General features: G+C 47.5%; 9 protein-coding genes across 9 annotated transcripts; 5 read left to right on the forward strand and 4 right to left on the reverse strand.

Moving 5' to 3' along the window:
• Positions 1 to 25: 25 nt before the first annotated feature.
• On the forward strand, positions 26 to 1820 carry AGABI2DRAFT_119412 (hypothetical protein; the record flags this gene model as incomplete). Its single annotated transcript, XM_006462494.1, has 6 exons — positions 26 to 197; positions 251 to 368; positions 424 to 624; positions 674 to 914; positions 964 to 1108; positions 1162 to 1820. 6 exons carry the CDS (start codon positions 26 to 28, stop codon positions 1818 to 1820), a joined length of 1536 nt encoding a protein of 511 aa, XP_006462557.1.
• Positions 1821 to 1985: 165 nt separating this feature from the next.
• On the reverse strand, positions 1986 to 3148 carry AGABI2DRAFT_151998 (hypothetical protein; the record flags this gene model as incomplete). Its single annotated transcript, XM_006462495.1, has 5 exons — positions 1986 to 2168; positions 2234 to 2352; positions 2453 to 2717; positions 2769 to 2818; positions 2890 to 3148. The coding sequence occupies 5 exons, from the start codon at positions 3146 to 3148 to the stop codon at positions 1986 to 1988; spliced, it is 876 nt and encodes a 291-aa protein (XP_006462558.1).
• A 60-nt stretch (positions 3149 to 3208) lies between these two features.
• On the reverse strand, positions 3209 to 4484 carry AGABI2DRAFT_137226 (hypothetical protein). Its single transcript, XM_006462496.1, has 5 exons — positions 4420 to 4484; positions 3991 to 4365; positions 3659 to 3939; positions 3444 to 3606; positions 3209 to 3388 (listed from the first exon to the last, which is right to left on the reverse strand). Exons 1-5 carry the CDS (start codon positions 4453 to 4455, stop codon positions 3359 to 3361), a joined length of 885 nt encoding a protein of 294 aa, XP_006462559.1. The 5' UTR covers positions 4456 to 4484; the 3' UTR covers positions 3209 to 3358.
• Positions 4485 to 4868: 384 nt separating this feature from the next.
• On the forward strand, positions 4869 to 6513 carry AGABI2DRAFT_206963 (hypothetical protein; the record flags this gene model as incomplete). The annotated part of the gene is made up of 8 exons (XM_006462497.1): positions 4869 to 4958; positions 5014 to 5153; positions 5202 to 5306; positions 5366 to 5488; positions 5535 to 5658; positions 5712 to 6039; positions 6091 to 6282; positions 6341 to 6513. Coding segments are annotated over 8 exons (1275 nt in total), but the record flags the coding sequence as incomplete, so codon positions are not given.
• Positions 6514 to 6726: 213 nt separating this feature from the next.
• On the forward strand, positions 6727 to 9023 carry AGABI2DRAFT_193680 (hypothetical protein). The gene is made up of 6 exons (XM_006462498.1): positions 6727 to 6928; positions 6995 to 7081; positions 7139 to 7294; positions 7372 to 7470; positions 7527 to 8039; positions 8099 to 9023. Exons 1-6 carry the CDS (start codon positions 6742 to 6744, stop codon positions 8653 to 8655), a joined length of 1599 nt encoding a protein of 532 aa, XP_006462561.1. The 5' UTR covers positions 6727 to 6741; the 3' UTR covers positions 8656 to 9023.
• Positions 9024 to 9741: 718 nt separating this feature from the next.
• Positions 9742 to 11586, forward strand: AGABI2DRAFT_193681 (hypothetical protein). The gene is made up of 4 exons (XM_006462499.1): positions 9742 to 9894; positions 9996 to 10213; positions 10271 to 10520; positions 10579 to 11586. The coding sequence occupies exons 1-4, from the start codon at positions 9777 to 9779 to the stop codon at positions 11475 to 11477; spliced, it is 1485 nt and encodes a 494-aa protein (XP_006462562.1). The 5' UTR covers positions 9742 to 9776; the 3' UTR covers positions 11478 to 11586.
• A 283-nt stretch (positions 11587 to 11869) lies between these two features.
• On the forward strand, positions 11870 to 16782 carry AGABI2DRAFT_119417 (hypothetical protein; the record flags this gene model as incomplete). The annotated part of the gene is made up of 15 exons (XM_006462500.1): positions 11870 to 13003; positions 13093 to 13595; positions 13706 to 13795; positions 13852 to 13857; positions 13912 to 13928; positions 13980 to 14020; positions 14077 to 14092; positions 14148 to 14235; positions 14288 to 14329; positions 14399 to 14438; positions 14506 to 14562; positions 14618 to 14919; positions 14966 to 15495; positions 15548 to 16223; positions 16275 to 16782. 15 exons carry the CDS (start codon positions 11870 to 11872, stop codon positions 16780 to 16782), a joined length of 4050 nt encoding a protein of 1349 aa, XP_006462563.1.
• A 3950-nt stretch (positions 16783 to 20732) lies between these two features.
• AGABI2DRAFT_193683 (hypothetical protein) lies at positions 20733 to 22755 on the reverse strand. The gene is made up of 4 exons (XM_006462501.1): positions 22594 to 22755; positions 22169 to 22466; positions 22098 to 22111; positions 20733 to 22044 (listed from the first exon to the last, which is right to left on the reverse strand). The coding sequence occupies exons 2-4, from the start codon at positions 22431 to 22433 to the stop codon at positions 21205 to 21207; spliced, it is 1119 nt and encodes a 372-aa protein (XP_006462564.1). The 5' UTR covers positions 22434 to 22466; positions 22594 to 22755; the 3' UTR covers positions 20733 to 21204.
• A 158-nt stretch (positions 22756 to 22913) lies between these two features.
• AGABI2DRAFT_152004 (hypothetical protein) lies at positions 22914 to 23108 on the reverse strand (the record flags this gene model as incomplete). Its single annotated transcript, XM_006462502.1, has 1 exon — positions 22914 to 23108. One exon carries the CDS (start codon positions 23106 to 23108, stop codon positions 22914 to 22916), a length of 195 nt encoding a protein of 64 aa, XP_006462565.1.
• Between the last annotated feature and the right edge of the window lie 809 nt (positions 23109 to 23917).

The following is a 23917-nucleotide window of genomic DNA, read 5'->3' on the forward strand; positions in this document are numbered from 1 at the left end:
CACGCTGACCTCATTAGCAGTTGCCATGTCCGACCCGACAACATCGCGTCCAAGACCAAAACCGCGTCCACGTCTTCCGTCATCGAAACAACCCTCAGATTCTTCAGCTTCCGTGCCTATTGAAAGCGACGACTTGTTCGTCGTCAATCGTGGGCGGACGAAGGAGACTTGGCGGAAACTTGAGGCACTTAATAAGGGTATGTGTTTCCGTTGCCACACTGGATTATATATCTGAAGTCTGTCATCTTAGATACTTCACGTCATTCTTCTGATGCCGAAAGCCACGATGGAGCTGAATCAATATCTCCCCGGAAGCGCCAGAAAACCGACGGGGCACCGCGCTGGAAGAGAGATCAGCAGGCGCTTCAGTACGAATATCTTATCTATCTCATCATGAGATTTTTCAAAACACCCGATTCGTAGGATGCTCTCCGTGGAATTGTCGGATAGTGATGGCTCCGATTCCGACTCTGACATAGAGATCATCGACAGAACCACTCGTAAAGGCAAAGGCAAAGGAGTCGCTTCACCTAGTAAAGGGAAACGTCGTTCGAAGTCCCGCTCTATTACTCCTCCACCCGAGGTACCAGCAGCTGTTCTTGAGAACGCTCGCAACCTTATTAGGTACCATTCAGTCATGTCCATGATTGTCATAAATTAACAACTTCCTTAGGCGAGCTGTTGAGCTTAAACGGGCGTCATCCCCTACAGTGTATGAAGATGATTTCGATGCCTCTACTGACACAATTGTATTGGACCCCGAACTTGAACGGATTGCCGAAGCAGTAAAAGCTCAGTCTATCCGAAATCTCAAGACTGGCGAAGGCGAGAAGCTGAGTGTGAAGGTGAAATGGCAGAAACATCCATTGAGCCCAGCGGAGCCCGAACTCGTTCTCTCGTATAAGATACCCAGGGTATGCATTTATTCACTAGTGGAATTGACAAATGACGAATGAATACCAGGATGAATCGTTTAGGAATCTTTTTGATTCTGTTGCGAGGGATATCCGGATTCACGTCAGCATACTCGTACTTACCCACAAAAATAAGCGGTTATTTGCATCTGCAACGCCAGACGCTCTCGGTTTATGGGGAGAAGCAGAGTTTGGTGAGCTCAATGCTTCTTATGGCACGTCCTTGTGATTTACATATCGATTCCAGTTGGGTGCCACTCAGGAACGTATGAGTATTTGCAGAAAGAAGCACGCGATAAACGCCAAACTCCAAGTCCAGCCAAAGAAAGACCACCAAATCATTCTGTATCCGAGAATACAAATTTCATTAATATTCCCTCCGACGATGAGGACAGTGATGATGAGGCCTTCAGTAACCAACTCAATAACCAACCCGATACACAACCATCTTCCCCTAGAAAATCTTCTCCCCCACAACCTCAGGCCTCACAAGAATCAGAAGCCGAATCGGATGATGGAGGCAAGTTTAAACTTGTCCTCCGATCTGATAAATCCGCCAAAGATATCGCTCTTATCGTCCGTCCAACAACCAAATGTGGTTCAATCGTGAAAGCATACATCAAGAAAATCGGATTGGCAGATCAGTATCCGCATATATTTGACGAGAATGGTTCTGCCTCTGCTCCAGTCGCACCTCCGACAACGACGAGAGGGCGGGGCGGAAGGGGTAGAGGAGGTAGAGGTCGTGGTAGAGGTAGGGGTAAAGCCAAGGTTCAGGCGGAGACGCCCAATGTGCCACTCTCTGACCCAAGGATAACTGTTGATGGCGACCGGATGGAAAATGATGCAGAAATCGGAGACGCCGACTTGGAAGACGGAGATATGGTTGACGTGGTTGGACTTTGAACTTTTCTTATCACTTGCTCAGATCGACAGTTTTCTCCACATGTACTTGTTCTGGATACTATTGTTAATGGAATCAACCGACCGATAGCGATCTCAAAGACATAAATTAAATTGGAAATCTACAGACGCAAGAAGACAAGGAAAAAAGCATAAAAAATCCGATTATCACTGCCAGCCGTCAATAGAATTCCGTACCAAGATACGCGCGTTATTTACAAAGGCACGTATCAGCTCGTCAAACGCGCTTCGTTCAAGTTCCGGTACGTTCGGGTCTCCTCTTCGTGCTGCGGTTGATAGTAGCATATCAGGCCTAGCTATTTCAACTTCTAGTTCATGAAATATTTGCGGCTATAGTGGCACAGGAGTAAGTTATTTATAGTTTCGCGAAAGGCGTGTAAGAATCCCCGACTTACTGCTGCTGCGGCCGAGGTAGTAGATGTGACTTGAGTCAAATCAATACTGAATTCTTCATGTGAATAGCTCAGTCTATCTTTCCGTCTTGTAAGCGTTGCTGTACCGATTGGACGTGGACCTAAACGATTCTCAACATATTAATACATCAACGGCATTACAAGAGAAAGAAAGTGAAGAGATGAGTGGGGATGGAAATTCGTAAGGCCATGAAAACTCACATGGTACTTCGACACTCACGCTCACTCTCCAATCTGCACTGCGTTTCGGGCTGTATATGTTCAAATCTCCCAACCTGATTTTTTGTATGCATTCTACTGCATCAGTCTTCTCGTCTCTTGTCACGCGAATCTTTCCTCGATCAGAGGTATAGAAAGAATCTTTCAAGAAATGATGAGAATGGTGTAGAGGACTTGAGGGATGAGAAGGTTGGTTTGACGTGGCAGTAAGATTGTTCAAGAGTCCATTGAAGTGTTTATGCTGATGCTAGTTTGGTTGAGAAGAGAGACACAAAAAGAATGAGAAGACGGGACGTACTGAGGACATATTGGATTCAAACCGAACGTCGTGAAACTCGGGGCTCATGACTAGCGCATATCAGAAACTCATGTTCAATACCGAAAGAAAGGAAATGCAAAGTCAAAGAAAACATACGTACTGGTTTCAACAAGCACGGGCATTTGAAGTCGGCTCCCCGTTCCTCGTTCTTTCAATACACCAATTTTGGCTTCAACTTCAAAACTCCCAACTTCTTCCGGATGATCTGTACGTCGAGTTTTTATCATATGATGGACAAAATCTGCAATTTCTTTGATGAATTCGTCGAGCGGTTCGACGCCGAGGATAGACAGCGAGAGTGCCGGCAAGGCATTTGGTTGTGGGTGCTGCTGGCTGCCGTTGGGTTTGTGCTGGTCCATGTCACTGTGGCGGGCACGCTTCAAGGGTGGGGGCGAGTCAGTGGTGGGGTCGGACAAGGATGGGTGGACCATGGATGGGGGAGTGTGTTAACATTCAGCTTTGTGCGTGACTGCACCTGCTTTGTGACGATACAAATAATCTATATGCAGGCAAATACGTAGTCCAAGTGTTTAACGAACAACTACTCTCAACCTGACCCCCCAGCCCATTCATGAATCAAAAACGAAGTGAACGCCAACCTAAAAGCACAGATATTCATACATGTTATAAGCAAGAGGGATCATAACTAATCACCTTGTGCGCGGGACCAGATGGGGAAACGTCATTGAGCTTCTGAGTGTCAACAGCAAGACCAAAAGTGGCGCGAACACCAGGGCGGAGAGCCTGGCTGTAAGCAAGCGCAAGAACACCAGTATTGTTGATCTTAGCCTTGAGATAAGACGACTGGTCGAGGACACTAGGCGAAACGTGTAATTAAACCAGCCGGCTGTTTATACTGGAGCACTTACGTCTTAGCTCCAACTTCAAGAGCAACACCGCCATGGGTGGCCTTGGTGTCGTAGACAGCCTTGGCGCCAGCTTCGGTGCTGTCGCTAATGCGTTGGTGGTAGCTAGCATGGTAAGTGTTCAAGTTGTTGAGGGCGTGGACGGTGATCGAATAGTCGTGACTGAGATATCCGATGGCGGTGGCATAACGACTAACGTTTCCCTCAGTAACGTTATAAGCAGCCTCAGCACCAAGGAAAAGGTTGTCGCGACCAACGACGGCATCAGCAGTGAAAGTTGGACCCTGAATGCCACCCAATCAGAAAACGGATGGAGCGGAACGGAGGATACAAACCCTGAACACATCGAGAGAGGCGCGCGTGTGGAATCCGGGTTGTTTGAGAGCAGCGTTCAAAACGGCAGTCTTGGTGCCCTTTTCAGGCGACAAAGAAGTGGAGAGGTCAAACTTGACACCCTTGGCAATCTGGTCTTCAACTTCGACAAGGTTGCGAAGAATGTTGGAGGTCGTCCAAGCCTGGGTGACGGTCAAACCGTGCTTCTTGTCGGTCCATTTCGCCTCGAGATCGGCGGCAATGGCATCGGATTTTGCGTCGCGACTGCCAGCGACCTTGAAGGCGACGTTCGAAGGAGTCTTGGTCTTAACCTCGAGGGAGGAACCTTGGAAGTAGTAGTCCCTACCAAGGAGATCATTGGCAGCTTTGCCAAAATCCTAGAGGCGAGAATCAGCACGCGCACAACGGTTCGCAGATGGCGGGCAACGCACCTTCCAGGAGACGGGGACGGGCTGAGGAATCGACATTGGAGTGGTTGTGTGTGGGGCAAAGTAGGCCGTCACCAAGCGATTATAGGGAAATCTCGTGGGAATCCATGGAAAAGACCGGCCCACATCAATCCCCACAAACGTGGTCAGAAATTCAGACACACAATTGCTGCTGCGAGGTTACAGCAGAGAAACGCTGGCGTATTGTCTTTGCTCGCCAGCGTATATATGGGGCTATATGCGGTCTGTTTACTGCGCACCAGCCACTACCTGCTCTGTGCTGACTTGGGCCAGGGGTGACCTTGCAGATCAACCCCGTGATGGACGTAACGCGTCAATTCCCACGCCGCCGCGTTGTTATGCCATGTTGTGCTATAGTTCGAGATTAGGGTCGCAAGTTGGAATTCTAAGATTGCTTGTCCCTCCGAACTTCTTGGCCCTCCCTTCCCCCCATGGAGGCTACAATCCCGACCACAGACTCAAGCGACGTTTTTTCCATCTCGGACCAGGCTTTGTCTGACAGATTACACTTTGTCCAAGAGGTAAGTCACCAGCTGCCAGTGCACGTGAAGAGCGCTTCACTTTCCTCGATCGTAGATCGGTTTTGGAAACTGGGGAAGCGTCTGGTTATGTCGTCCCAAACTCTCTTCTTCTGCAAGCACAAAGGGACAAAAGCTTGCAGTGAAACTCGTTCATAGGTCCAAAACTTCTACCACTGCTGCCCGTGTCAGATCTCTGTAAGTAACTTTGTTGTCCGTATGTTGTCCTACTTATTGCTTTTCAAGATGGAATGAAATGAAAATTGTTCGTCAACTTAAGGATGACCCACACCCAGCCGTCATCCACTTCCACTCTTTCGTTCTCACTCCATCCTATGCCCTCATTACTATGTAGGTTTTGTGCATACTATTCCAACTTTAAGAATAGTCGCAGGCTCACCAATGTGTAGGGCTTATCTCCCAAGCCTAATCCCCGTTGAAGTAGAGGAATCAAAGGCCAGAGAATGGTTTCGCTTTTTGCTTTCTGGGGTCGACTTTCTTCATCGACGCGGTGTTGTTCACAACGACATCAAGTAAGTAAATGACAAGGCTTATTGTCTTGTTTCTCACCTCGTATAGGCCCGCAAACATACTGCTATCCAACAAGAACGTTCCTGTTCTTGTAGATTTCGGTTTTGCGGAGAAATATGACACCGACTCGCCCGAAGCTTTCCGCAGCAACCTCTCATATGGCACACCTGAAGTAAGTATCTCAATTTCAGCACCAGCCCTTCGCTTTAAACACACATGTTCTAGTACCTCTCACCGGAGCGTGCTCGTGGCCTCCCTCATGACACACGAAAGTCCGATATCTGGTCCCTAGGTATCACTTTTTTCGAAATTCTTATTGGACGGACACCATTTGAGAATTCAGATGGTGACCAGCTTTCTACTAAAGAGGATTTGGAGAAGTATTGGCAACGTACCCTTCGAGGCAATTGGATTGGAAAATGGAAGATGACTACTGGCATAAAGAAGCTCCTTCAACGTATGATCTCCCCCAGCGCAGACTTACGTTGTACTGCATCTCAAGCTATGGCTGACGAATGCTGGCGTCCTTCCCGGGAGTCTTTAAATAGTCATAGTGAGCATGCCTATTCGATTAACATAAGAATCCACTGACCAAAGTTCGTAGGACGCTCATCTAGCTATACTTCTTCCGTCATCTTTGAGAAGGATATGGCCAAGCTTATCGATCGCACACCGTCTTCAACGAGGTCGGCAAAGGAGAAACTTAGGTCTCCTCCTGGCTTGGATAGCCCACTCTCATCTCGTAGTGATCTCTCTTCTCGACAAGTCACCAAATTTAAATCACCGGCTGCAAAAGGTGCGCATTACATCATTGATACATATTTCTTTCATCATTGATGATGAACGTTAATTAGCCGGAACACCAAGGAGACGTCCTTCACAGATCCCGCTTATTCCCGACCTTTCTCCAATCAAAGCCTCGCCACCAGTTACTCCATTGAGATCCGCTTCTAGAAAGGAGAACACTAAACCTACTCCTAGAGGAGGCACACCCGCCACACATCGCAAGGCCCTTGGTGTTCTGACAGCACGAAATGAAAATGTACCTAGGCACGTCGCATCGCCAGTCAATGAAGTGCAGAAGAAGCGAAGAGCTTTGGGTGACGTTCCTAGCAAGGGGGATGTTTCGCGAAGGAATTCTCAAGAAGTAAAAAGGGCCTCAATAATCGCGACCTCAAAGACCCAATGCAAGGAATCGACAAGTGTCAGAGATCGTGTTAGAGATTGGGAAAGAGAGCGTCAGCGACTCAGAGAAATGGCCAGGTTGGAAGAGTCTGATAAGGAGACGGACGAGGAAATCGAGAAAGAGAATCGACAGGAGCAAGTCAAGAAGCATAAGCATTCCACTAGGGAAGCCAAAGTTAAGAAAGAGAATCGTGTTCCTGCGGCCTTTCACAGCCCCATGCTGCCCTCGCCTGTTATAACCCCACCTTTAACGCAAGGTAAGCAGCATGTTGCAGTGTGTTCCTTTCTTTCTCCCCCAGTCTAGCTAATCCTTATCCTTACAGCTACTACCAAAATGTCCTTTGAAACACCTACTCGCCCCTCCAGTGCGCAGAGCAGGAAGATTGGCCACGCCATAAGAACCTCGATTGGTGAGCCATCCGATGCTAAACCTGGTTAAGCGAGGGAAATAATATATCCTTGACAAGCAGACAGAACGCTGCAAGCATATAAATCTTCTGCATTTGCTAGTGGTCGATCTACTCCCGCACGTAGCCTTGACATCGATATCAAGGATATCAAACCCGAAATCGACTCACTCCGGGCTCGTGGAATTCGTCAGACACCATCTTGGATAAATGAAGGTACGTTGGTGCATGGCTATGAATGTTTCTGCACAGTCCATCGCTTTGACACGGCATATTCTTGGTACTTTCTTTAGATTCCCCTCTTCCCGTTGTTCGGAATGCGGCACAGACCGATAAGATAGCAGCTGATTTTCGAATGGATCGGTTGGCGACGTGGATGCAAAACGTAGAGAGTAAGTTTCATTATGAGCTTCTGACACAACAGAATAGTAATGCGCTTATTTTGTAGAAGTCGTCGAAGATGCTTGCCAGAATTTCGCAGCATCCGCCAAAGTGGAAGCACCCCTTCCATCTCTACCTGCTGCCCCCAGAAATAGCTTGCACAACCATAGTACTCGTTCCCTTCGTCCTCCTCGCAAAGTCGTCGCCGCAGCCGAAATTTTTGCGGAATACAATAACAGCCTTAAGGCTGATACCTCACACTCTGCCGATACGTCCGTTGTTGGCAATTCAGAACCCTCTTCGAACCAGGGAGTTTCTCATACTCCGTCCGGGGCTTCTAGTTCCAGTATATTATCACCACCTACAAGCGCAACGCCCAGTCAAAACCAACTCATTGTCCGCAAAAATCATACACCTTCCCCGAAACGACGTGCAACTGTCTCTGAGGATTCACCCATTGCGATTCACAAGGATGCTGAAATGTCTCCGTCAAAGAGACGGGACAAAACTCGCTCACATGGAAACCTGTTGCAACAACGGATCGCATCATTAACACAGCTTGAAGCTGAATTCAACAAACGTGAGATACTGCTGCACATGAACATATATACCCGGTATGCTAACGCAAAGATCAATTAGCTACCCCACCTGGACCGAGTCGAAGACTCTCAGAAATGTTCGACAGAAGCATTTTTATCGCAACACCACTTCGCCCTCATGAAGACCTTGACTCGTCCTCAGATGAACTGGGCTCATCATTCTATCACGTCTTGCCATACCCTCAGCGTGAAGTCAGCGCGCAGGACGCGCCTCCTCCGCAACGACAGTTGGAGGGTGTTTACGATCGTTTCCTCATGGCTACTTCCGGTGTCAAACGCCTCGGCAAGGGCTATCAGTCCACATTCATCTCCCCACCTCCAAACTCAGCAAGCTCCTCGGGATCGTTCAATACGACCATTAACAGGAAACAAAGTAGAGTGTTTTTTGGCGGTTCCAAGACACCTATGCTGCCGCCTGTGAGCTCCGAAGATGTGAAGAGAAGCACGTCCGTGGATGAGATGGGCGTTCTCTCACATAATTCTGATATGGGAAAGGAGGAATCATACCACAAAGTTTCTTTCATGAAGAAGGCCATCAAAGCTATGGTACCTTCTACCAAACATTCAAGGCGACTCTCAAAGATGGTTGTGACTTGACGTTACAATTGTTCTCTGGTTGAGAGTCATATCATCTTGCATTTCGTTTTTCGTTTTTATGTTTCATTTTATTTCACCTGCATTTGGGTTTCGACTTTCATAAATCAACGCCTCACATAATATTGTATTACTTTTCACCCACGCTCTTTTTATGCCCTTCGTTGACGTTTTCTTTGCCTTGTCGCTCATGACGTTACTACTCCACCTATTTGCTATCATCCCGTTGGCCTCGCTGCTGTGTTCAAGTTTCATCCCGCTATCGCTTTCGTTGTTTGTTATTGACTTGTACATTGCTTGCTTCGTTGTCAACATGTCTCATATCTTGCTTTCAGTGTTTTTCTTTTTTGATTGTCTAGTCTATTTAGGAGGACCTACATACCTTCCTATTCCATTTCTTCAACCCCCGCCTAATCATTTGGTTACTATGATGCCCCTTTCGTCTTTCCTATTTCCTCGGGCTGGATTGGAGTGTTTCACGGCTTCTCATGACCAAACCACCGTTTCTTCTTTTCATGCATCTCTGTTACGTTTTCATTTTTGGTACTTGACGCACGTTTTTGATGACCTAACTGCACGCCTTTTCTCTTTCAAGACCCGCTTCGCATCATGTTTTTACGAGAATACATATAATACGATGGTTTGAACGCATTATTGTTTATTTCTGCTGCAATTCTATTTATGACTTTCGGATGTCCTACAGCATGCCTTTTTGCTTTTTTATTTGGTTTTCGCAATGTCTGGCTGGATACGTAAATATATTACTGCTTGCTTTTATGAGAAGATTGTTAATTGAGTCTCCAGTCATTTCAATTCGAGATGACCCAGGTACTGTACATCCTCCCCCACTGTAGACTAATAGTGATGAGTCTAAGTGACAGGGAGTCAAGGATAATGTAGGTTTCTCGTCGCGGTCTGATATGGTCTAAGTATTGAAGCTGTCTTGTAAACAAGGCGCGGACGAAAAAATGGGTGCCTGAGCTCGGGGAAACGGCCAAAGAAAGAACTTTGACTACCGTGGGTGGAGTGTTAAATATAAGTATTGATCACCTCCAACGTGACTAAAAGCACCACGATGCGCTTTGTCCTCCATCGTCCACCACATTGTCTGATTAATCTCAGCAATGTCTACCTCGCAGGCCCCCCTTGATATCAGCACTGCCAGTGTTGCAATATCAAACACGTCGTGCCGTATACTTGTCGTTTCTCCCTCGCTCTCTCAAGCAACTACACTCATCAGTCGTATGTCCTCTTTCGGCATGATGCATGTCTCAAGGTTCACACTTTATACGTATCGCTCTCGCCTACGTTCTGTCATGTCTATCCGAACTTGAAACCCGTAGGCATTCAGAATCTCGGACAATCCTCAAGTTCCACGCCAGAACCAGTGATCGAAGGGGGTACAGATCTACTTTCCCCGGATTTGATCAAAATTCCTTGGACGATCGAAAACAAATATTATTCAGCCGATGTGCATTTTGCGGCGCACCCAATGCGCGGACTAGCGCCGTATTTGTTGCAAAATGTACCTGCTGTGATATTCGTTTGGGGGAGTGATGAAGTGTGTGGCCATCTAACTTTTTTTTCTTCTGATGACCTCATCACCGTCATTATCTAGGTCTATAAACATCATATAGAAAGAATCGCTAGAGATCTGGGGGAACATGAACCAGAAGTGCTATTGGCAGTGCGAGTGAAATCTGTGCCCGGTGAAATGGTTGGTGAAACGTTAGATGACGATGATGAAGAGCGTGGAGAGGATAATGCGTCGATCGATGGATATGTGTCCGGTTTTGGGTTTGAGTATGTCGATGCCACTCAGAATGAGAGCAGCCGTCAACCACACCTGGATGAAGTTGAATCTGATGGTGAGTTGTGAAGATATATCTTTCATCTTTCAAAGAGTCTGAGGCTCATTCATGATAGGGATTCCAAATCTGCCTCGGGTCCCAGACGCCTTGAGCACGATTATGTGGCCTTCAATGAAAGCACAAGCAAAAGACTTAAAACACACAAAAAGAGGCCGCGACCCATCCCTATTCGATTGGGGAAATGAGGGAACATCCGACAAAAGTTCCTCGTTGGCTAGTGAGTTAATGCCGAGTTCTAGCTCCGATCTCTCGACTCGAGCCGGGCGTATGCGCAATGAAATGGAAGAGCTCGCGAAGTGGCTGGAGAATGATGTGCGTGACGGCGATAAGGAGGACCCGTGGAGATTAGCAGCGCGTTCAGACGCGATAGTCGCTTCTCCAACAGAGGGGGATTCTGACGACTTTCCTGCTTCCTCTGAAGTGGCAGCGTCCAAGTTTGATGATGATTTTACGATCTTTGTGTCTGCTCCACCTGAAACTGGGACGGTTGAGTCTGGCCGCTCAACGCCGACGGGAGATGAAGACGATGAAGACGGACTTCGGCCTCCAGAAAGTATGAGGTCATATAATTCCCTTGGTTCAGTTTCGGACTTGGGAGAGGGCAAAGAGCTGGAGAATGCATACGTAGTTTCCGATGATGAAGACGATGGTTTACCAACACGGGGTGAAATCTTCGAGACATCCTCAAGAATTTTTGGGAAGAATGTATCTCGGTCAACCGCGGACGCCCAGCCAATCTATGGCTCTAAATCCGATCTAGAATTAGGTGAAGCCGAACTCGAAGATAATGATTATGACATGGCGCCGTTCGATTTATCTCGAGTGCTTGGTACGCTTCAACAAATGAAGGAAGATATTTCAGGCATAGAAGATGAAAGTGAGCGGCGGAAGGCGGCGGCCCGCGTCGCTTTGGGATTGGTGTATGGTTTAGAGGCAGAAAGCGATCTTAATTGAAGGCTAATCTGTGTAAACCATCCCCCCTCTTCGGAAGAAACATTTTCGCATACCCAAGTGATGAATTGTCGGCGGAAATTACGTTACGTTGCCAATCAAACTCAACCAGCATCCAAAGGCAGAATTGAAAATTATCAAAAATCAATTATCAGAAATCAAAAATCAAACAATTCGGATATCTCTGTGACCGTGGGAGAAGAACAGGGAGTGAGAATCCAGTCAAGCCGAGGGATACCCGGCGAAGTCAGGTTTGATGGACGAGCACCCATATCCCACAGTTTCATGTTTTTCTAGGCTGTCCATTCTTGCCAGGACCCATCTTGGTCCATTTGTCCATTTTCCTATTAATCCGCCCCCCTTCTTCAGTCCTAACAATTTTTCTCTAGACCTCCATGTCGTCCCAGTCCCCTCTTCATACTCCATCTAATTCTAACACTGATATTCCTCGTTTTGCCTTGCATGGAACAAGTTCTACCCTCCCACCGCCTCCAACATTCCCTAGAAATGGCCACCCTGCTCCTCATCGAAGTCCAAGTTTGGGTACTGTTTCTATCAAAAAGCGACCATCGGGTTCCTTGGTACCAGCTCCCCTGACCCAACTACCTCCCGCTTTGCCATTGTCAATACCCCATCCCGGACAAAATCCTCATGTAAAGACAACCGTGCCCAACCCCCCTCCACCGTTCCCAAAAAAACCTACCAGTCGACCACCATCCGTAGGTTCGCTAGAGGAAGTGACATCTTTGGATTTCCGTTCAACGGAGCCCACCATGCTTGCAAGCCCAACGAGTGCCAATTTTGAGGTGGCACTAACGCCTACCTTCCAATCCAAGTCTTCATCTATCCATTCCAGACCTCCTTCTTTAAAATCTGCACGTCAACCTTCAGTACGTTCGCGCTCATCTTCGACGGCAATTGGACTGGTGGAAGAAGTTACACCATGGGAATTATACCCCCCTATACCCGAGAGGAATACCAAGTACCATAATCCAAGTCAGGCTGAACCCGAGCAAACATCATTAACGCTTCAGACTACTTTGACTGGTTCCGTGGAAGAGGTTACTCCTTGGGAACTTGTTCCTCCGCCTGAGACTTCGAGGAAGCCCTCATCTCGAGCACCATCTTATCTTAAGTCAGTGGATGAGATATCCGTGCCACAATCGTTCGATTCGGAAGGAAATGACTACGCTCCTTCATCTCCTGGTTCCCCCGCAATGCAACCCTCGCATATCTCGACTACATCTTCTCAAGACAAGGTTCAAAAGACTGGACCAGCGGAAGATGTCACACCCTGGGAACTTCAGCCAGGTCCCGCATTTAACTCGGCCGCTGAAGATAGCGGCGACGCTGGGCAATTTACGGGTCGCTTACGTTCATCTTTAACGTTGGCTCAAGTGGAAGATATCACTCCTTGGGAGCTTCATCCGGCTTCATCCGGTCGGCGTCCAACTGATAGCAACGCAAGTGAATCGGATAGGCCGAGTATCAGTGGAGGTGGTGTAATTAAGAAAAAGCCTTCGCGGACGGTGAGTTTCGCTTTGATACGATTGAGCTTTTCGGGGCTCCAGCCATTGACGTGATATCGACTTGACGTTTTTTATATATACTCTCTTAGGGCAACCCATTCGCCGCTAACAATAAGACGCTGTCTGACCTTGCGTTTGTCCGTGGGCGTAAACATGGCAGCTTGCCTTCCAAGAGCCGGCTTATGAGCAGCTCAATGCAGCCTTCGAAATATCGAACATCGCCCATTGAATTTCTGCCCACACGTCCATACGACGACGGAGGTGAAGGAGTCTTTGAAATACCCTCTACACATACCCTGACCAATTCGTCCATGTCTTTGATTGGTGCTCCGCCCTCTCCTGTCAACGCTATGTTGACAAGATCTGCCGATATTGACACGTCAACGAAGTCTCAATTCAATCCGTCTACAGCGGACAGGAAAATTTTGTCCCAATTGGAGTTTGTCAAAGACGCACACGACAAAGAATTTGTTATCAAAGGGAATGGTTACCAACAGCAGGGTGGGGGCGTAACCCCTGGCAAACTTCACCATGTTTACCATGAGAAAGACGCACCATACCCGCGGTGCTATGATTCTAGGGCACAAGACTTGTGAGTATCTAGATGACATACTCTGTCTCTCTACTACGCTGTGATGTTGCGCCCACGAACATGCGAGGCGAGTGCCTGATCACACGCCAATATCGGACCTTGTACCCCAGCATCCGGGAGTCGGAAAAGACCCGATATCCTAAAAATTTCGCTATTCCAACTAATGACTCGGCTTTCGCAGGGATGTTTGGGAGATCATGGTATGTCACCAGATATGTGAAAGTTGGACATGGCATGTTTTTGAAACGCCTCCAAGGACAGTGTAAGTCGTCGTTTCCGGCCCTCACTCTTGCTTTATTCAATATCATTTCATTAGGTTGGATATTGGGTGTGGTTGGTTAAATAATTATTTCTCTTCATTCGGAATGCTAAGATTTCCGATAGGAACTGGTTCCTGGGTAGTCCAGGCGGCGGGAGAATGGAAGGTAAGTAATGTGCCTTTTTGGCCCGTCAAGGACGGTCTCTAATGAATATCATGCAGGACTGTCATTTTTGGGGTGAGGGTGATATAGCGTATGTCCTTGTGACTCTGGCTCATCAAGATTCTTATAGGGATTGACCTGGTCCCAATACAACCTAATTTCAACACTCTTGGCGACAGAGATCTTAAGGAGAGAGTGCATTGGGTTCATCATAATATGTGAGTCCATTTCGATCACATCAATTGCGCTAGTGGCCAACCGCGCAACAAGTCTCAATGGCCTTCCTTTCGAGGATGAACAATTTGATTACATGTAAGCATTTCGTATGCGGGTGAGCGTTCGAGAGCCTAATTAATTACTCCTGGGACGCAATATCATCAGACACATCAAAAGAATTGGTCTCGGTGTTCCTGAAAACAAGGTATGACAAATTGTTCATGAAGCCAGCCGTAAATGCTGGTCAAGGCTCTTATTGACCTCGATTTTAGTGGGACGGACTATTTGAAGAGTGCAACCGAGTACTGAAGTCTGGTGGTGCTTTTGAGGTATTCACGTGCATGAATCCTTGCAAACGCATTAATTGATGACATTCATCGGAAGATGATTGAAGAAGATTTAATTTTTCCTGGGAAACCCCTCGACGATTCTCAATTACCTCGCACTATGTCGATGGAATCGGATCGTGATCCTCAACTTTGGTCTAGCCAGAGCTCTCAAACGTCTAACAATCGAATCGAAGTACAACAGCAACCCACATCCCCGAGCAAAGCTTCGGACACTCTGACCACTCCTGTGAGCTCAAGTACAACAACACCTGGATCTCCTCTGAACCCCATGACTAACCTGACTTCGATGTCACACGTTAACCCTGAATCACCGGCCGTATCTCCAGACTCCACGAAGTATGTTGCTTTCATTAGGCGTGGCTTCGACTAACCTGCAAAACAGGGCATCACTATCCGCGATTCCTACCAATGACCTTTCCCACAACTTAAAGTCAACGGTACCCCCATCTCATGTAGCTTCCCAGTCAGGCCCGACTGCCAAACCAACCCTGTACGTTAAAACACCATCAAGCGCCCAGGTCAATTCGAGGTTTTCAAATTCTGCTGTTTCGTTACTCAATGCCTTTGGTCACCATGCATCTACTTCTGGAAGTGACCTTGCTGCTGCTATCCACAAAAGGAGGCTTTCAGGCCTGACCTCTCCAACCAATGATGAACATCTGCACGCAATACGAAGTCAGGGAGACTCATCACTTATAGTACAACCCGAGTTTTCTGTTGGAGAGACGCCTGTGTACACGGGCAAGCAGTCAACGAGGCCCGAATCATATCTCTTGAGACAGTATATGGCGCCCATGAATCCAAGGGATCATACCATCCTCGACACTATCTATTCGGAAATGCTTTCATCGAGGTTCATCAATGCAGCTCCCCTTTCTCTTTTGCAGAATTATCTCGAATATCACTTTACTGGTCTGTTACCTGGTACAGAAGCGGTTGATGTTTTCACTGAAAATGCTCACAGATATCCGAACACACCCGCCAGTTCTTTTTTCCTTTCCACCGACAGCACTTCTACATTCCGAGTCGCGCTACGTAACTGACTCAGAGCCCGAATCAGAGAGTTCGGACGAGAATTCTTCGGATGATGGTGAAGCTCGCAATGCCCTTAGACCAAAGCCGCCAAAACATAAAAACCAGCCAGGCTCTGCTACTACACGTCGCTCACGCTATCGCAGTACGCTAGGGAAACCTATGGATAAGAATTTAACTGACACGCGAGTCCTCTCGCGACGTGACCTTGTCCATCACCAATCCCCTTACATATCCCTTGACGAGTCTCGAGCATATGCCTTCTCACCCTCCACACCAGGGAAGACAACTGGACCGATGCGGATATCGAGGATGCCTAACACAGCGCTCAACTTTGACCTGAAAACACTGAATATGCACTTACATTTACGGACAGTGGATATTCTTGAATGTTCGGAGTCTATGTGGGAGTGGGTCTTGCGATATCAGGCCGACCTCGCGAAGAAGAAAACTCTGCAGGGATCCCATGCTGGTCAACGAATTCGACCCATGCAGAGTGAAGCAAGTCTAGAATCAACGGCAAGTACGGCTCCCGTGGACCCCGTCATGAATGGGATTGCAGAACTGACGAGGGAGGATTATGAGATACTGCTCGCAAATTTCGAAATGTGAGTACTTTCGTCTGTGGCGGATGTTTGATTGCTGAGATACCGCTTCAGGGATATGCAGGATCAGGCATCTATAGACTACGCGTTGCAGGAACAGGTAAATTGGCACGTATCCTCTTCTCCACGAGACATTCGGCGAAAAGCCTTCGATGAAGCTTGCAAGAAGTGGGACAGGTGGGTAATCGAGCAAGAAAAGAGAGCCCGATATCTTGCAAATCATCGCCATCCTGCGGAGCCCGGAGAAACTCGTAACGACAATCCAGGACCGCCTGAGCAACATAGGTATTCTCATGGTGGTTTGCTAACACCATCCGCTTCAAAGGACGGTATCATCCACAATCAGAGCTCCGGTGAAGTCAAGAGCGATAAAGGATCATTAGCGAAGCAGGACCTTTCTCCATTTAGTCCTGTCCCTTTTAGCCCTTCCAGACTGCCACCTCACGAGAGACTGAGCCGTGCGTTCCGAGTGTATGTCGCGTGGAAGGCACGAGACACCAACTCGCCCAATCAAGCTGTCACCACTGCGACCGGCCTCGAGGCACCCACTACTCCTGCATGACTTCTCGGTTTCCCCTTGCTTTCGATCCGTCTTTCTCATATTTATCAATCATCTTGTTTGTTGGCACGAGTCAAATTTGGTTATCATCATCATTGGGATGTAGAAGTGCCTTTCATCCTGAGCCATGTGCCTGCAATTTTGCTTTCCTTATCTCGATATCTTTCATTTGGGCATGCTCAACAGTTTAATTTGGCAATTTATTTATTTTCGGATGTAGATACACCTTGCACTGACGCAGTGAACGGTGGTTGGTTCATAGAAAACAGACAGCTTATATGCCTGGATATCTGAACATTGTGTGAAACTAGCCTCTCAAAGCCTAAATGTACTGCTAATTCTACTTTGTTTTATAGACGTAGCCAGATGTTTACGGTGTTGCACGCAATGAGCATGATGTAGGTACGCTCGAGTCAAGGCCCTCTATGGAATCCTAATGGGATACCATGTGTGGGGTTCCTGGACCCGGCCTCATCTCCATGACAAAAAATCCTTGGCGCAACGTCCTGTATACCGATCTTGACACAGCCTCATAGAGCCACCATCGGTCAGCAGGCCGAAAAAGGGTGACAAAAGCGAGATCACGGCATCTTTCATCTGAAATCCCGGATTACCTTAGAAGAGACAAAACCATACTAGGATCACATACACCCTGAGTCAGATGGCTTCAATGATTGATCGATTACTGATTTAGGGTGCCTTCGTTGCGGTCTTCTCTCGCACCCTTGTCTTACCCGATTAGCCGGGTGCGAGCGGTACGGAAAAATCGGGTATTTTTATTTCCTTATCAGCTGCGCCAGGCGTTGATGGCATATGTGATGTATATTTTGCTTCTTGATGTGCGTTGACAGGGTGCGCTTGTGAAAATGGATTCTGGCTCTTTACGTGAAGTCAGTTCATGCTGACATCATCGATATTCCCCCATCGTCTTCTGCGGAGTTCCTTCTACGCTTTAGTGAAATCATATAGTGTAAATATGTACAGAGAGAGGCGTGTCAGCAACCACTGCGGCGTTGACTTTTGATGCCCGATGTGTAAAGCAGGCTTGGACATGTCATATCACACCTTTGGATGTCAGACGTGTGAGATCTTGAGAGCCTAAATACGTCAGTGCTTCATTTCTCTTAGTGAACATTAACAGCAGTCTAACAGCATCTCAGAACACCAGAATTGTCAACGAGACAATCAGCTAGTGGGTGACTTCCCGTAGCATTTCAGCTAGAGATGTATTTGACTGAGGTTGAAAACGACCCTTTACGACTGACCACGGCATGCTGAATATCGACGCAGGAGCTTACTGGATTTCTTGACCCTACAACCATCTAGAACTATTCTCAAAACTAGCGTTATACCAAGTATCACTTGGCACGTGCTATGAGTACGCTGCTCGTCAATCGGTGGGTCTTAACCCCGACGTCAACGAGTGTCAAATAAATAACAAAAGAAGCAAACTATTCACTGTTCTGTTGATGGTCTTCCCACTGTTGACTCGTATGACAGTTAGCTACCCAGCAAAATGCTGAAAGAATCGACCCGGAGAGCGAAAAAAAATACAACATATGCCTAAGTAACCAAGACAGGAAGGTGAGATACCGGATCGGGTGTCCGCCGTAACCAGCATACCTCGTGGAACTTGGAGCATTTGTGGGATTTAGGGTGGGAGCCTCTTCATATTTGTTTCGAACTACAATGTGATCAACTGCGCATTCTTATGATGTTGCCTTCTTAGTAGGGCTATAAAAATACCTCATAAAGACAATCATCAGCAAAGGTACTTCGAACTATAAATGATTGGGGGTCCGCATTGTGTTTGGATAACTCATTCAATCATTGGATGAAGATATAGATCAAACGTTCAACTTGGCAATAGGCATCGTGAGTAGTCATCTGATTGTTGAAACTCACTTCACATATAGGCCTCGAATACAAAAAGGACTCACGAGGTACAAATACACAAGTAAAAGACCCTGTGCAGCGTCAGTCGACTCCAGACTCCGACTATATCATGGTGGAAAGTCTTTGATGGGGGTCTAACGAGATCCGGGAGAACCTATGTGGCGACTGCAAGTTTGGAAGTTCCGGAAATCTCGAGTCCCTAAATCTGAATCTAGTCCCCTTTGGGTATCGTGCCCAATTGTAAAATGAGGTGGAATGGAATGGTAAGGAAATTCGAAATTGGAGCGACGTAGGGAGACGAAGAGGAGAAAGGACCTGATTTCGTTCGTTGTCGGTTGCTTCTCATTGAGCGGACAAACAGTCCTTGGAGCGGGTGGATAGTCGCTGTTGACTATGCCGGATCTGGTACCTCCCTATGACTCAACAGACTATAGGTGTGCAGCTCAAGTTTGCTACTTGGGATAGAAGTCTCGCCCCCCGATCTTCCCCGATCCTCAGCCAGCAACACTTTATGTAAGACCGAACCACGCCAAACTACGACCCTCGACAATGATATATTCCGTTTATATGGCAATATACCCAAATCCAATCGCACGTCAATTATCTTGGTTGCAGGCACGTATTTTACAGCAAGTATATTAAAAATGTCAAAAGAACATTAGAAGAACAAAAACCTTAGCTTTTCTACCCGGCTCCGGGTTTACTAAAAATTTCATTCGGCCGCAGCTAAGCATCCATGCTGTTCATTGATCAAGAGTACCCCCACCTGATTAGGATTACAATCCAGCTACGCTTCCATACTTCACAGCCTGCCGTGGCTTATCGGAGCTTATCATCAGCAGCCCCCCTACATTATCAGCTGATTTTCCTAATTTGGGATTCCCAAGAGAAATACCAAGCACCGGGGGTTGAAACGTTGAACAAGAAAAAAGAACCCCAGAAGTTGAAGCGAGAGAGAGCACGAAATGCAAGAGTTACTTATGATATTAGAGAACGTGATCCACACACACACCCACCACGCGAAACAATATCTCCGATGTCAAACTTGTTTTGATAAATGCAACATGGAACCACGGTGACATCGGGTAATTAGGGGACATATTTTTATCAAGAATTCAAACAATCCCCGGCTAATTTGCGTATGTACAAAGAACGCAATCGTGAGTTGAATTGTTGGCATGTCAGGTAACCACATGTTGTCTTCGCCGTAGAATAACGAAGACAAAGAGAAGCCTGTGATAGGAGATGCAATGTATGTGCCAAGGACATATGAAAAGCTTCCGTGCTCATGACCCAATTAGCTTATGTTCTTGCCAAGCACATCCAGTTTCTGGCTGTTGGCGACGCGTGTTACCAATGAATTAAAGGAATCAAACTGTCGAGGCTAATTCACTTGATTCGTCGCCCCCACCATTAATATAAGGAACAACTCAATCTCGACGAACCAGGCAGAAACTTATCCCAAAGTCAACAAAACCTCAAAGGGGGTGCCGCTGTCAATAATTTTCCAATAAAGGACAAAATGACCAACCCGAATATCAAGTAACCGAATAACTCAGAAGAGTCATCACGTCCCTTTTCCTCATTTTTTCTTTTCCTAATTCCACGACGTCGGGTGTGAACAAACGCTCTATATAAGAGTGTTGATTAACATTTTTTACATATTGAGTTTCTAACACGCACACCCTTTTTTCCGTTTCCAGCATCCGAATGAAGTCATTTCTATCAAATTTACCCCAGCCAAGCCCCTACCTCCACAAATTGAGGCAGCAGAACTGATTGGATGACGAGAAGTATTTCCATATATCGGGGCATTGATCATGACAGGTTCCCTTTGCTAGAAAAAGGATGCGCCCAAAGTTGGCCATAACTAAATTGAGCCTGAGGTTCCTTAAGAATACTTATGACGAGTATGGAACCGACGCCATGATCTCTCGTTCCGATTCTTTTCTCAGAAGAGAAGGTAAGGGAAGAAGATACAGAAGTGGCATGGGTTGACAGCAAATTTAAAATTATTTCAGGAAAGAAATCTCACATTCATTTATCAATCTCAATAACATATAATGACGCTGCCATCAAAGGGGCTGAGAAATGCATCAATTTCAGATACTAAGATTCAGTTACACACCAGTTCAAAAGTAATGGCACAAAGAAGCGTAAGGTAGATAGATAAGAGGGACGCGTCATGTCTCGTTACAGGCATCAACAATGTGAAAAGGTCGAATCAAGATACCGTCCCGGGCCAGATGGGAAAACGATAGACTATTCGTTGGTCGAAGCAATGGCAAGACGGATTTGAGAACGAAAGCGGAGAAGGGGTGAGATAAGAAGAATCATAGAGTAAGTGAAGGTTGGAATTACACCCTTCAATTCATTTACGTACTACAGATACTTGGTCGAGACCAATAACCGACATGCAAAAAGAGAAGAAAAAAAATCAAACAGAAATGAGACACAGTTTCAGACAGTCAAAGAGCATAACGGCAAAAAAGGGGGGCATATGTCGTAAAATTTTCGAGAGCAATCACCTTATCGCCTACCATAGTGCCCCCCTTGCTGGACTTGTTGTTGGGGCTGTGCCCAGTGTCCATGTTGGGCGGCGGCAGCGGCCAGACCCCCAAGTGGTTGACCAGGTCCTCCGGCAGGGGCACCCATTCCTGGATACGAATACCCACCTGGAGGCATAGCGTGTCCAGCGTACATGTCATGTTGCTGTGCAGCTTGGTGGTGGGCTTGTTGACCAGGATGATGGTATGAATTTCCAGAGTATGTCTGGGGTGATGAGGCCGATACCTGAGTGTGTTGTTGCTGAGGTGATGTAGGAGAACCAAGGGAGATTTGCGGAGGAGGCTGCTGAGACGGGTGTGCGGTATGGGGCTGCGCAGATGCAGGTTGACCGGGACCGGGAGCAGGAATTGATAGTGGGGGAGGGACACTGGCATTGGGTGTATGCGGCGAAGTTGCACCACGGGGGTTAGTCGCGGATGAGACACGCCTACGTCGCTTATCGCCTGCAGTAGGACGACCGCCGTGGACAGCTTCTTCATCGTCATCGCCTTCTTGGTCATCTTTGACTTGGTTGCCAGTGGGCGCGCCACTGATTGAGAGACCACCAGGAAGATTGTTAGACCCAGGTGGTGGCGCCCCCATGCTCATGGGCCCGGACGCACGGTTGAGCGGCGTACCCACCGGCATCGATGAGGGGAGAGAACCATGGGGAGCGTTGAGACAGGCCTGAATGAGATTTTTGCCCTCTGGCTGGGTGACCAGAGGCTGCAGCTTGGCGGTGGTGAAGGTGTAGACGAGGCCGGTCTCTGAGACGACGAGCAAGAGGACTTGTGTGCCGGTCAGAGTGGATAGCTCGTAAGCCTGATTAGGAATGTTGAATAAAAGACGGGAAACGGAAGAGGAAAATTGATTACCTTTTTCATGATGCCTGTAAATAGCGATGTGAGAAGGGAGAGATGGCAAGAGGTGGCAAAAAGGGCCTTACCTGCTTTCCTTTTGGAGAACGTTATATGACGTCTCGATTTATCCTGAATAAATTCAATCTTGATCTTTCGTCTTCCTGCTTTCTTGTCCGACTTGGGCTTCTCTTCGTCTTCATCATCCTCTCCGTTGCTGTCGACCGCGTCATGGTCATTGATGAACGCGTCGTCGCCTACGGGAGCGGGTGCAGTACCCGGCGGATTGGGATGGCCATCTGCGGGCGCAGAAGTAGCCGAGTGGATGTCGAGAGTGCGCTGGCGTTTACGCATAGTGGGTGACGTGGGCGACTGGGCGGAGGAGGACTGAGGAGAAATCATGGATTGTAAGGCGAGACGAGAAGAGGTAGGGGAGGGCGAGTAGGAACGAATGCAGAAGAGGATGCGCAGGTGGAGCGGGGGAGGTAGCGGGGGAACTGAGGCGATGACTCACACGAAAGGGGTTGTTGGAGTACGTTGTGGACGACGAGAGCGGCGACGAGGAGGAAGAGTTGGACGCGGACAACGGTGAGCAGAGGGGGTTACGGAGTCTGGCCGGAAAAGGAATTGCTGTGGGAGGGCGAAAAGGGAAGGTTGATCAGGTCGTTTTTGAGGTCGTACGCAAGATAAACGCCATCAACCCCCAAACACGCACATACACTCCACCAACAAGGCACACCCTCCCATATCCGGACATCCCCGAGAACCCTTCCCGATTCGGTCAATCCGATAACACTCCTCCCCATCCTCCCACTCAACCCCTCGCCCCCGCCCCTACGTCTCTCGCTCTCTCTCTTCGCCACACACCTCCCAGAGCCCCCAAGGGCCCTCTCTTTCACCGCCTGGCACCGTTTCCCACGTTTCCACCACTGGCCGTTCCACGTTCCTGTCTGTCATCCCAAAAAGGCAATTGTAGATATAAATCTGGAACCTCACATTGGGATCCAGCCAAATCCCCGGTCCGCCCATTCCTTCCTTCCCGGGTTCCACTTGCTGACTCGCTCCGTACGATCGAAGAGCTCCCCATCCCACCCCCGCGTACTCTTGTCTTGTTGTCTCTATTGTTAATAGACCCTCAGTTTCCATCAACTTCGCGTTGAAATACCTTTATGAAATACTTATACCCACACTTGGGCCAATGTGACCAGCTCCGCGTGTAAACCGTTTCAGGCAATTCGCTAATTCCCCCATATTCCCCTCCTTGGGATGTCCTTCCGTAACAATTATTGTCTTTCCGAGGGTAATCGACGGCCCTAGCACTAGTATTCATTCGATCTCTGTTTCTCCCAGCTCCTGTGTCAAGACTCAGGGGCTCGGTTTCCTTGAATCTGATTCTGTCATCAATGTCTGTCGAAAATCCTAAGCAACTTTACTGACGTCTTGACTGAACCTTGATATATACTCAATCACTCCCAATTATTAAATTGAATCGCAGTCGCAATTCCAAAAACAAAATACAAAATCATGTTATTATCTTCCATCAACAGATACATTAACGCAAGATCAAAACTACTCATAGTCCTCGGTTCCGCCGAGCGCAAGCACTCGCGAACTCCAAGAAGTGCGCAATATGCGTCTTTTAGAACTCTTTATGAAAATTTTTATCCTTTTTTTTTATATTCTTCATTCTTTTTTTTTTTTTCGTTAAACCCTCCAACAACGAATTTGCGCCCAACGGTCCTCTTCAGAACGAGGCCGCACTTACGAGGCGTTCACACCCGTGTTTCACCCTTCCGCGACACGAGAAGAATGTTGATATCAGTTGCCCTGGTGTTGCT

Source organism: Agaricus bisporus (genome assembly GCF_000300575.1).
Source record: "Agaricus bisporus var. bisporus H97 unplaced genomic scaffold AGABI2scaffold_7, whole genome shotgun sequence".
In the NCBI taxonomy this organism is placed as follows: Eukaryota; Fungi; Basidiomycota; class Agaricomycetes; order Agaricales; family Agaricaceae; genus Agaricus; species Agaricus bisporus.

Bases quoted from the DNA above. Each gene is read 5' to 3' on its own strand.
- AGABI2DRAFT_137226 (XM_006462496.1), bottom strand. From the start codon at position 4,455: ATGTCGATTCCTCAGCCCGTCCCCGTCTCCTGGAAG. The intron at 3,607-3,658 runs GTAAGTGCTCCA...CGTTTCGCCTAG, and splicing joins CTTGAAGTTGGAGCTAAGAC to TGTCCTCGACCAGTCGTCTT. The intron at 3,389-3,443 runs GTGATTAGTTAT...CTGTGCTTTTAG, and splicing joins CATCTGGTCCCGCGCACAAG to GTTGGCGTTCACTTCGTTTT.
- AGABI2DRAFT_193683 (XM_006462501.1), bottom strand. From the start codon at position 22,433: ATGCGTAAACGCCAGCGCACTCTCGACATCCACTCGGCTACTTCTGCG.
- AGABI2DRAFT_193680 (XM_006462498.1), top strand. From the start codon at position 6,742: ATGGCCAGGTTGGAAGAGTCTGATAAGGAGACGGACGAGGAAATCGAG. The intron at 7,082-7,138 runs GTGAGCCATCCG...ATCCTTGACAAG, and splicing joins CGCCATAAGAACCTCGATTG to CAGACAGAACGCTGCAAGCA. The intron at 7,295-7,371 runs GTACGTTGGTGC...TACTTTCTTTAG, and splicing joins ACCATCTTGGATAAATGAAG to ATTCCCCTCTTCCCGTTGTT.
- AGABI2DRAFT_193681 (XM_006462499.1), top strand. From the start codon at position 9,777: ATGTCTACCTCGCAGGCCCCCCTTGATATCAGCACTGCCAGTGTTGCA. The intron at 10,214-10,270 runs GTGTGTGGCCAT...GTCATTATCTAG, and splicing joins TCGTTTGGGGGAGTGATGAA to GTCTATAAACATCATATAGA. The intron at 10,521-10,578 runs GTGAGTTGTGAA...CATTCATGATAG, and splicing joins GGATGAAGTTGAATCTGATG to GGATTCCAAATCTGCCTCGG.